The following is a 12,110-nucleotide window of genomic DNA, read 5'->3' on the forward strand; positions in this document are numbered from 1 at the left end:
AGTTACTGTCACCACAGCTCTCCGTCCCGCCCCGCCCGGCAATCTGTGCACGCGGGGGGCTCCGATTGGCCCAGAGCGTGGCGGCCGCTGATTGGACCACGTTCCTCCTCTCCCTCCGCCTCTACCAATGGCCGCTGGGAGCCGGAGCGTGCGTGGGGCTGACGCGGAAATCTGAATGGGGCTCGCGGGCCGGTGTCTCCCTGGTTGCTACGGGGGCCGGGGCGGGGCGAGGCGACGCTGCGGGGCCGCGCTGCGGCGGGCTGGGAGCGCGGCCGGGCCGCCTCGCGCCTTATCCTTATCCTTTTGCGCTGTGCTCGCCATGGGGCCCGGCCTCGCGCCTCGCTCGCCATTGCCCGCGCTGTACGCCGCACTGCTCCTCCTGTTGCTGCTGCTGCCGCCTCCTCCTGCTATGGGCGCCGGCGAGCGGCGGCGTCTGGCGTGCACCACCTGCCGGGGCATCGTGGACAGGTTCAACCAGGTGGGCGGCGGGGCTGCGGGGTGCAGGCCGGACCGCCGCGGAGCTCCTCGTCAGCCCCTGCGGCGATCGAATTGCCGCGCGGCAGCGGCTCTTTCCGCGCTCAGGAGCCGTTGTAGGCGCCAGGTCGGGGCCTGGCCGGGCTCGGGCTCCGCTGCCGGAGCTCAGCCGGTGCTGTAATGCCGGTGTGTCCGTAGGATCTGATGGGTGGGTGGGAACCATCGCCTCTGCTCTTTCATTTGTTGTTGCTTGTCGGTTTTGTGCTTATCGATTTGATCAGCAGCTTTAGAGCTTTGCTGAAGTGTCTGTGACATGTAAGCAGTTACTGCTGCCCTAAACTTTTGTTGGAAATGGAGACTGCTGCTCATATTCTGTTGATTTGCCAGGGGTTAGCAGATACAGCAAAGAAGAATTTTGGTGGTGGAAACACTGCTTGGGAGGAGAAGACACTGTCGAAGTACGAGTCCAGGTGAGTGCCTTGGCACTCTTTTGGTTGGGTTTTCTATCCCTGTGTGTGACTGCTAATCTGGCACTTAAATATCAGAACAAAAGCCTCATGTGTCCAAATCATGAATCCATACTGGCTGAAATACAACAGGTTACAGCAGCATGTCTGCACTTCACCATAAAGACTGACATCCCTTATTTGTAAGTGACTGACAGTGCTTACTTTTATTTCTTTTGAAAAACAAAAAAGGTAATATTGTTTTTGGTCATGGCATTGGTTTGTTTTTTTTTTTTTTTGTTTGTTTACCAAAACAATAGTTTTAAATAATGGTTAGTAGTTAATTGATTGTCCTAAACGGCGTGGACTTTATCTTGGTGTAGTGCCAGTCTTGTTTTACAGTTAGAGCAATAACTGCTCCCTAGAATTCACTGGTTGCTATTTCAGTACCAAGTGGCAAACTGGAAGAGTGACAGGTTACTGCACTGCTTTGTGTATGTGCTTGATCGCAGAGCAAAGCGATCTAGCCTCTTCCAAATTTCAAACTGAGTTTTTAATCTTAATTGGAACACTGATGTGCAAGGGTAGATTGTCTAAACTTTGTAAGCTTGTGTCAGATATTAGCAATATGTGAAAATTACTGTTGAATTTGGTAGAAAAATCTGGTAAACGTGCAGTCTGCAAACATAATAAATGCAATCTTCATAGTTACAGTAAGTGAATTAGGTCTTTATTCTAATATTTACTGTGGCTTCGAGCTAGTTCAGAACACACCTTCAACTGATAAAATATTCTGGGCTGCAGTGTAGCTTCTGTGTTTTGAGTGGTGCTGAATTAAACTGAAATTAAACAGTAGATTAAATTTATGATTTTCCTTCTCGTAGTGAAATTCGTCTTGTAGAGATCACTGAGAATCTCTGTGACAGCAGTAACTTTGAATGTAACAACATGGTAGAAGAGCATGAAGAACATATAGAGAAATGGTGGTTCAAACTGTAAGTATCTTTTTTTTGAGTACAGATCTTTGTGCTGATAAGCAAGGACAAAATAGTAATGCTATATTTTGTGCCTAATTAGTAGGAGTTCGTTAGTTGTAGCACAGAGATGGAAAGTGTGTAAGTCCACTTGTTTCTCCTGACAGTAGTTAGCTATGGAAATTTCGAGAGCTATCATGAAGTGACACTGAACTATATGTTCCAAATTAAATTTATTCAGGGCTGCTAATTGCAGCCACCTCTGAATGGAAGTAGGGTTTTGCTGTACAACAGCAAGGGGAGGAGAAAGCATCTAATTACAATTTGGATGAAAAGAAAATTTCATAGGATTTTTTTTTTTTTTACTTAACAATTAATATTCATTCCTCTATTCAGTGATTATTAATTCATTAAGTTAGTGTTGTTTTTATTACCTTGAGTTCACAAGATGCTAGAACAAGATTTTTCCAGTCCCCAGGTTGTTTTTATCCTTCCATTTAGTATAGGAATACATGTATGTCAGGAAGTGATATCAAATGAATTGTGGAAGGGATCACCCTGTGTGGATTAAGGAGCTGGGCAATTCAGTTAGAGAGTAGCTCATCTACTTCAATTTCCCATTTGCAGGCAAACTGGGTCAGATCAAGTGAAATTCAATAGGGTGAACTACTGTTACACCACTTTATCACTGGATAAGAATTTTTGATAATCCTTTTTGTTCTTAATGATTCTTTTATTGCTTCATACTTGTACTGTGCAGGACTGAGTAGACTTTAAACATGCAAACTGGAGGAAAGCTTTTCAGGGTCTGCGCCTTGGAGTAGAAACGATCAGACATAATAGTTTTTAAAAGCTGTATGTGCCTCAGGAGTAGCTGAAGGCTTATTTCCTGGCAGACTGCAGAATTTCTAGGCATTTTTGTAGGGCTTTCATTAATTATGGTTTTTGAAACTTCTGTATCTGCATGATACTGAGATCTTTCAGTTTTCATTTAAGGTGGATTGAGAACTGGCTGACTAGGAGAGCTCAAATGGTTGTGATCAGCAGCACAGAGGCTTGTTGGAGGACTGTAACTGGTAGTGTTACACAGGGATTGATACTGTGTCTGGTCTCTTTCAACATCTTCATCAGTGACCTGATGGGTGAAGGAATGGAGTGCACCCTCAGCAAATTTGCTGATGATCCAAAGCTGGGAGAAGTGACTGACACACCAGAGGGATGTGCTGCCATACAGTGAGACCTGAATGGGCTGGAGAGTTGGGTGGAGAGACCTGATGAGTTTCAACAAGGGCAAGTGTAGAATTCTCCACATAGGAGGAATAACAATGTGCATCTGAAAGGTTAGGGGCTTATCTGCTGGAAAGGAGCTCTGAACAGAAGGACCCAGGTGTCCTGGTGGACAACAGGTTGACCATGAGCCTGTGTTGTGCCCTTGTGGCCAAGAAGGCCAATGATATCCTGGGGTGCATTCAAAAGAGTATAGCCAGTAGGTCAATGGAAGTGATCGTCCCCCTCTACTCTGCCCTGGTGAGGCCACATCTGGAGTACTGTGTCCAGTTCTGGGCTCCACAATTCAGGAAAGACAGGGAACTACTGGAGAGAGGAGAGCCACAAAGATGACGAGGGGCCTGGAGAAGAGAAGACTGAGAGGGGATCTTATCAGTGTGTATAAATACCGAAGGCCAGGTATCAGTGCATGGGGCCAATTTCTTTTTTGGTGATACTCGGTGGCAGGACAAAGGACAGTGGGCACAGGAAGTTGAACATAAGAAAAAACTTCTGCCCAGGGAGATTGAGGAGTCGTCTTCTGTAGGGATATTCAAGACCAGTCTGGATACTTTCCTTTGCAACCTAAACTGTAGAGATCCTACTTTAGCAGAGGAGTTGGTCTAGGTGGTCTCCAGAGGTCACTTGTAAGCCCTGCAGTGTTAGGAGTCATAAGTGTAAGTGTAGCAGCTGTTGTGCCTGCTTGTAAAATAATGCTTAGTGTTTATATCGTTTATTGACGGTATATTCTAGTGCTGAAGTAACACATAACTATTACTTCTTAATACAAAGAAAATCCTTCTGAAACATTCCTTGATTCATGGCAAAAAAGACAAGGAATTTTAATGTGCATCTTACCGAGAAGTCAGGTTCACAGTAATTTGAGCAAATGTTAATATCTGCTTGGGGTTCTCGCTGAGGTAAATACAATAGTTGTCTTTAAGACAGCTATTGTATTTAAGAGAAGTATTTCAGTGTGACTGTCTGAATTTCATTCCTGAAAAAATAAGTAAGTGGAAGGGGATATCAAAACTACACTCAAGTAATTTTGTTGATCACTCTTATTCCACTTTTTTGTAAATAAAAACATTGTGTGAAATTAGCTAATAGTATTGCAGTTTAGAAAGTTATTTTTTTTTTTTAGCAATGCCTGAAGTTGGAAGACTTCTAGGAATTGATTCCTGAAGTGAGGTAGTTGTCATTTCAGCAGAGAAGTCTCTATCTTGTGTCACATGACACAATCTTGTGTCAGATTGTGGTTGACAGTGTGGGTGTTCAGTTGTGTGAGTTAACTGTTAAAAATCTTTGTTCTTTTTATTGATAAATGATTGTCTTTCATATACAGAAAGAAGAAATATCCTGATTTGTTTAAGTGGTTTTGCATAGAAACATTAGAAGTTTGTTGCCCACCTGGAACTTATGGACCAGATTGCCTTGGTAATTTTTCTTTTGAAGCATATAGTCACAGATGTTTTCTTTTTCACTTGTTTGTTTCATTTCTCCATTTAATAATATGGACATATGAAGTATGACATTTGGCTGCTGAGTAGCAGCTGCTGAGTAGTAAGTCTGTTGTTTAGGTACCATTTCAGAAGTTTGTAGAGAACTCGACTGAGTTCAAGACAAATCAGCCGAGACAGTACTGGGGATTAAATGAAAAAAAATCATAAATAAGGATAAGTTAAAAAGGGAGTGGCAGAAATAGGTGGGAACATGATTGGATCAAAGCAAGGTCTATGATACAAGAGAAAGAGTTTTGGCCACTGTATGGTTTATAAATCAGTAAAACTTTCCATGTTGTTGGAGGTCAGCTTTGGCCTCATCTTTGGCAATTGCTAATAAAGCAGTGCTAATTCCTGGTGTTGATCTAAGAGATCATTTCTTCCAACTGCAGTCTGAACATTCTTAGATATCTGGAATAAATGAAGACACCAACTTTATCCTGCAAGCTAGAAAAATAGATAACATTCTAAGTCATGAAATGTATAGCTGAATTTCCCTGGAGACTGTTTTGAATTCCTCCATATACTCAGATATCTTAGTATTTTGGTTGCTCCCAAGGGAATAAGATTTGGAAATTACATACTGTTCTAGGTGTATATTTTTATGTTGTACTGTCTATGCAGAGGGAGGCGCTTAGGGAGACTGTGGCTAAGAATAGGAAGTTATTTCCTTTTACATCTGATTTCAAAAATATTTTGATCCTTTTGAGCTTGTCGTGGTGGATCAGAAAGACCTTGTCATGGAAATGGCCGCTGTGATGGTGATGGTACCCGAGGTGGAGATGGCACATGCAGCTGCAACAAGGAATACACAGGAGAATTTTGTTTGGACTGTTCTAGTGGTTACTACAGTAGCTTGAGAAATGACACACATTCAGTTTGTACAGGTAACAAAATCTTGGGCATCTGCAAAGATCTTTGTCTTCCATCTACTTTTTTTTTTTTTTTTTTTTTTTGCAAGCAAGGTAGAACCAATTTAAACAGATAAGTGTAATGACTTATAATAGTTGTAGGAAAATAGTTTTTGATTACTTAGCTTTAACCATGGAGGTCTTCCCAGTTATTTTTACAGAATTCTGAAAGCTTTGTAGGTCAATTTCATAGACTGGTTTCAATTTTTCCCCTGTATGTTTTTTTTGTTTGTTTGTTTGTTTTTGTTTGTTTTGTTTTTGGTTTGGAAAGCAGAATTCATTTCTATTGTGAGAGAAGAGAGAGGTAAGAGTCAGTTCTGTACTTTTTCTTTAATCTCTTAAGGTACTGTACAAAAATCTTCAACTGAAGGGGCAGTGGAGTGAACTATTTTAAAGGCTGGTTTCACCTCATGTCTCAAATACACATAGCTGGAATAAACAGGCATGGAAATAGCATATCTGTACTACAGAATATGTTGATTCCAATTAAATATGTCTAAGTTCAATTATAAAACAGTCCATCAGGCTGTACAAATAATATGTTACTTTTTTTCAGCTATTTTTATGTTTTGAATAAGATTCTATATCAACTAAATCCTGATAGTGAGATTTAATATTTTTTTTCTATTGTTTTTTCATCTATCTAGTAATTCTTCCACTTAATTTGTTTTATATTACGATATAACATACAGTCAGTCAGCTGGATTTATGGTGTATTGTTTTCTGAAGAGTGGCTTCCTGTACTTTTGGTAGGACAGAGCTGCACTTTTGTAAATGATATCTCCACAAAATCAACTTTTAATCTTGTGAATACAAGGCTCAGACTACTAAAATAGGATTTTTTTCTAGTAAATCCTAAATAAGTTTTTCTTTGAAAATGTGTAAGCATTAACTCGTATTGGAATCTCTCAGCATAGCTCACACCGTGGTTTTCTGTCATCTCAGCCTGCCACACTGCTTGTAAAACTTGTACTGGTTCAAGTAACAAGGACTGCCAAGACTGTAAAGAAGGCTGGATCAAAAATGAAGAAGCAGCTTGTGTGGGTAAGTAATGCTTACTACACTTAAAGCAGGTTTTACAGCAACATTGGATGATAAAAATAGATCGCACTTAGTTTTATAGTATCTTTTTGAACATGTTCTATGAAACCAATTGATTTAGGTTCCTACAGTTGTAGTTTCTCATTTCCAAACTTGTTTCATGTGGGAGCAAAGTGGTATTTCTTCCCCACTGATCACTGGTTTCTAGCTCAGTATTTCTGTCTTGGGAGATATATATGGAAGACTTAAAGAAAAACTGCAGGACTACACTAATGTGAGAGTAACATGTTCCACTCAAATTATGTAAAAGTCATGAGTATATGAAATATGTCATAGCAAACTGATAGAATCAAACTAGCAGAAGACACTTACGGTGGTGTCTGGAAGCAGTACCTTAGAAGTTATGTGAATATGGCTTCTTTTGAAAACTGTTAATGGGAATTAAGATTTGAATTACTGCTGCTGCAACACCTGCCTAGACACAGGAAGAGGTTTTTAAGGTGCTCTGGTATTGTCTTCTGTACAGCTGGTTTTTTCCACATTGCAGCTGATAAAGTACAAGTTAATTAATGAGTTAGTAGGAATGATGTTGGCAGCAACTATGGCTGAAATAGCCTTTTTTAGTCCAAATTTTTTTGATAATGAATACTATTGTGCTCTTTCCTTGAATTTTCAAGGCCAAAATATTTTAACTTTCTGAGTGAAATTTGGCTATGGTTTGGACCATAACTTTGGGTTTGTTTTTTTTTTTTTGTTTTTTGGTTTTTTTTTGTTTGTTTGTTTGTTTTTTGTTTTTTCCAGTTTCCTTTTTGTGGAAAACTGTGGGCTTTAGTTGTATGAATTTGCTGTCTTTTTTTTTTTTTTTTTTGGTAAGTGCTTCTAAAAGTTCCATAGTAGAGGAATCAAAGTATTTCAGAAGAGTAGTCTTCTGCTTGTTTTGCCTGCATTTACGCTTTTTATGCAAATAGCATAACACTGACTTGAAAATGGCAAGGATGGCAGGTATCCTGGAAGATTTATTTAACTCCATCTCTTGAATTTCTAATATGTCTGTTGTTGTCATCATAGAACAGCTTCTGCAGATCACAGTTTTCATTTGTTAGTATAAGCTTATGCTGAAGAAAACAGTAACTAAATTATCTGTCTATTTAATCATGACTACTATTTCAGGTAACTTGTTGCTTTTTATATTTCAGATTTAGATGAATGTGCCTCTTCTCCTTGCAAAGACGAGCAGTATTGTTTGAACACAGATGGATCTTTCTCATGCAAAGGTTTCTTTTTAATCTGCTTTTGTAGTATACTGTCTAGACTCTTAATGGAATGCTAGAGAAGGCATGTAGTACCATGTGGTACGATTCTCGCTGGGCTTAGGGAGGATGAGGCTTTAGACCTATCATGTGAGTAAGGTGAGGCATTTCTGGCTCTTTTTTGTCTGAGTAATCTGACTGATTTCAAAGGTGTTATTTTAAGACTGAGATAGTTGAGTTTTTGTATTTAAGTGTTTTATCTTAAGCGTGGGTAAACTGGCTGACTTCAAAGAGGGTGCATTTTAAAACTAAAGTATATACATTTTTATGCTTAAACTATTTTCTTTAGCATGTGATGCCAGCTGTGTAGGTTGCACAGGAGAAGGTTCTGACAAGTGTAAGACCTGCGCATCAGGATACGCGAAGGAAGATGAGAAGTGTACAGGTTGGTGAATTTAACAGGATGTGACTGAGTGCCAGTCAGCTCACTGTTAGTCACATTAGGGAGCTGTCAAAGTGCTTTCACTTCAGTCTGACTCAGTTTTCAAACCTATCAGAATAATCCCAGTTGCTGTGATATTATATAATGTATAGTATCTGTAATATTTTTTTTATTTTGTTAAGCTAATATGCTTGATAAAGTTTTAAGCTGAAACATTCCACCAAAAAGATTAAATTCTTTTATAGCTGATTCCAGAAACAAATACGCAAATACTATCAGTTATGTATCACTGCACTAGAAGTGTTTATAGTCATTCATTTAACAGAAAAGAGAGTATGCAGTACAGTCTGTGTTCTGGATGCATTAATGTCCAAATTCCAGTGATAATAATTTGCAGTGATTGTCACACTTGAAGTAAGAGCGAAATCAGAGCTTCTCAGTGTGGGAGAGAATAGGGTACACAATCTTAAATAGCTTTTAACTGTGACAATGAAGTGTTTACAAGATCCCTTCCTTTTTGTTGCACCTTGGTGGCATGGACAGAAAGTGACAGTGGGAAATCTGCAGTGGGTTAAGATGAATGCTGTAGTCTAATTAATTTCTTGATGTAGGACCTGCAGAACATAAAATGAGTTTGAATAAGTTTGAAACAATCTTAAATATGGCAAACTGTAGCAGCTTATTTTAGCAGAAGTCAAATCTGTTGCAGCAGCATTCTGCTCTTTAGTGTTTTTAATAAGCAATTAATTGTTATGTTGGAAGTGGCCTGAGATGGAATTTTGAGCGTAACTAAGTTATATAATAAAACCATAGCAATGGACTTTTTTTATTTTAATTTCTTTTCCTCTATCCTGTCTCTAGATATAGATGAATGTAACCTTTCAGAAAAGGTATGCACAAAGGAGAATGAAGACTGTGTTAATACTCCAGGTAGTTACAAGTGTGTATGTTCAGAAGGGTTTGAAGATAAGGATGGAACATGTGTTCAAACTGTAAAAACAGGCAAGTAACTTTTTAATGACAGATTGTTAAATATATATATTTTAAATATATAGATAGAGATGTGTTTCTGTCTAAGGATCTTGCCACTTGAAAATTATTCTGTATAACTTATTATCTTTCTAAAGCTCTAGCCTGTCTCAGGTTGTTGCAGTTGGCCTTGTATTCTGGCATGCATGTTGTCTTGCTCAAAAAGGAGTGTTCTCTAAGTGTCAAGTTTCTGTGTTGTATTTTGTGTTTAAACCAAGGTTATGTTTGTAAGTCATTAGGTTTCATTAATGTGAACTAGCAGATCACTGCTATCTCAAAAGGAACATTGTCTTCCTCATTGCTTTTTTCTTCATTGTTAATTATGAGTTAGAGTTTTGTCTGATTATACGGAGAACACACAAGAACCAGAACTGGTGAATCTTGCATCAATGAAGTTGTAAAGATCTGTGCAGTACTATTCAGTATTGCTCATTAGGGTCTTTCAGTTAACTACACTCAGTACTTAGTGTTCTTATTAGTCCTTTTTTTAAAAACACACAAAAAAAACACAAATGCATGGTCACTGATCTCCTGAGTATTTGCACGCACAAAAGCTGCTTAGCTATGTTTTTAACGTGGCCTGACACTTGTATGAATGTAAAAGCAAAATGAACAGTTTACAGAGTGACCTAACATTTTCTTTAAGTGATTGTATTATCAACACGATAAAACAGCTCTGCTTTTTGAGGGCTGCTTTAACATCTGAACTGGGCAGTCTGCAGTATAGAACGTAGTTCTGAGTAATTCTTGCTTTTTAGGTTCAAATATCTGAATGTCCTATGGGAGGTCACGTGGAAAGGAGAAAATTCCTTGTGAATAGCTGAAAACAAAAGTTTGAAATGGAAATAGTTGTGCTGCTCTATCTTTCACTACCACTGTGAAACCAGTATATTTGAATCTCTTGTTTGCATTTGGTACAAATTTCATGAGCTTGGACTTGCTGGTGCAAGTAGCCCTTCTATATGACTTTGTACCTTGTTTGGTCTTGTAAAGTACGTTTATTTGGAGTTTCCCTTTTAAAGATTTATCATTTAAAAAGCTATGATGTAGTTAATAATACATTAATAATACATATTCATTTTTGTGTTCTAATGATACTTAATTTCACAGGAGAGGAAGTGGAGACTGAAACAACTGAGCCTTCACATACGGAACATGAGGACTTATGATCTGCATTCAGAACCAAAAGACATTCCTATTCTCAAGTTCTAAATTATTGGACTAAGCCTGTGCTAGCTGACATACTGTGGGAATGGTATTAAACATGCAGGCTAACATTAAGATTTTTTTTTTTAAATGGTGATAAACTGCTCTTTAAGCTGCATTTCTTTATTCTTAAATGCCACTTTTTATATAGTTCTTTAAGAACAACAGTCTAGATGGGTAAGTATAAAATTTGAATTAACATAAATTGCACCCAACGATAGTAAACATTGAAGATTTCTCATTCTACTGCCTATTGGTAATTATCATCTTCTTTTGGAAAGACTTAGTTGCACTTCATAATTCAAGAAAAAAATCTAAACTGAGTCTTCTTTTTTGACATGAGGAATATTTCTGTAACTGAAATACAGCATTTAGAAATTGTGAAAGGGAAGATCTCTTCAAGGTGGGGAAAAACATTGTTCCCTTAAAATAGAATGCCTACTACTGCATTCAATAAAAAAATTATTTTGTTGGAATGTGCCTTAAAATTTTTAAAAAGTCACTACCTTGCTGTGTGATCATGTCTACTTTTCGTTTGGACAGTGGAAAAGGTTAAAAAAAAATACAGAACCTAATAAGCACTGCATTTCTGTTCAGCACTTGGACACCTTTTCAAGTTGTGCTGGAATGTAGATTTTTAGGGGGAAATGTAATTCTTAGAGGAAAGTAATGTCAAACAGCTTTCCGAAGGCAGGTGGACAAGTCTTTCCTCCAGACACTAGCAGTAAGTGTATAAAATTATAAAGGGATGAGAAGTAAGCTTGGCTAATACTTGCACTCAGTATTTCGGAGCTGTTATATGAGTGATCTCTGGAAGTGATGAAATCTTCATTTCCACTACCATTTACTCCTGCAGATAATAGTTTCTTGTCTTTTTCAGAGCAGGCATATAACAACCAATTTATCTTGTTGTTATCTTATCTTTTGCCATTTTGGAAATAAAGCTAATAAGTATAGCATAAAATGCATTCCTACATTGTCCCTAGGCTTAGAGGCAAGTATTAGAGCTAAAATTATTTCAGGACCATCAAAGCTATAAATAAAGCAAGGACCAGCCTGCTGCAGCATTTAAAGTTTAGATGGAAGTCTGGCGTGGTAGATACTGGGAGCATGAAGAGGTAGTATAGAGCACTGATAAAAAGAACATAGCATAGGCTCGACAGTGAAGAAGTTATAGTCTAGAAGCCATCAACAGTACCCTCAGTTAAGTGGAAGTACAAGGGTCCTGCATGCAGGGAGACCTAGACAGGCTGGAGGTTTGGGTGGGGGGGGATCTTGATGAGGTTTGACAAGAGCAAGTGTAGAGTCTTGCACCTGGGGACAAATAACTGCATGCATCAGTACAGGTTAGGTGATGACCTGCTGGAGAGGAGCTCGAGGAGAAGGACCTGAGGATCCTGATGGAAAACAGGTTAGCCATGAGCCAGCAGTGTGCCCTTGTGGCCATGTTTACTGAGCTACATATTTGATAGGCATCTTACAATAAATATTCTGCTGCCTCGTACCATTCTCACTGCTGAGTTTCTGGAGTCAGTCCTTGTTTTGTTCTGTATCCTTGCTTTGTTGCTT

At 38.8% G+C, this 12,110-nt stretch overlaps 1 protein-coding gene across 1 annotated transcript; it reads left to right on the forward strand.

Moving 5' to 3' along the window:
* Window positions 1–255: 255 nt before the first annotated feature.
* On the forward strand, window positions 256–11,017 carry CRELD2 (cysteine rich with EGF like domains 2). The gene is made up of 10 exons (XM_042872412.1): window positions 256–478; window positions 862–944; window positions 1,805–1,915; window positions 4,506–4,597; window positions 5,373–5,549; window positions 6,519–6,617; window positions 7,811–7,888; window positions 8,214–8,309; window positions 9,168–9,308; window positions 10,446–11,017. The coding sequence occupies exons 1-10, from the start codon at window positions 320–322 to the stop codon at window positions 10,502–10,504; spliced, it is 1,095 nt and encodes a 364-aa protein (XP_042728346.1). The 5' UTR covers window positions 256–319; the 3' UTR covers window positions 10,505–11,017.
* The last annotated feature ends 1,093 nt before the right edge of the window (window positions 11,018–12,110 follow it).

This window comes from Lagopus leucura, unplaced genomic scaffold (assembly GCF_019238085.1).
Source record: "Lagopus leucura isolate 7727_CA_CO unplaced genomic scaffold, USGS_WTPT01 Super-Scaffold_100008, whole genome shotgun sequence".
Lineage (NCBI taxonomy): Eukaryota > Metazoa > Chordata > Aves > Galliformes > Phasianidae > Lagopus > Lagopus leucura.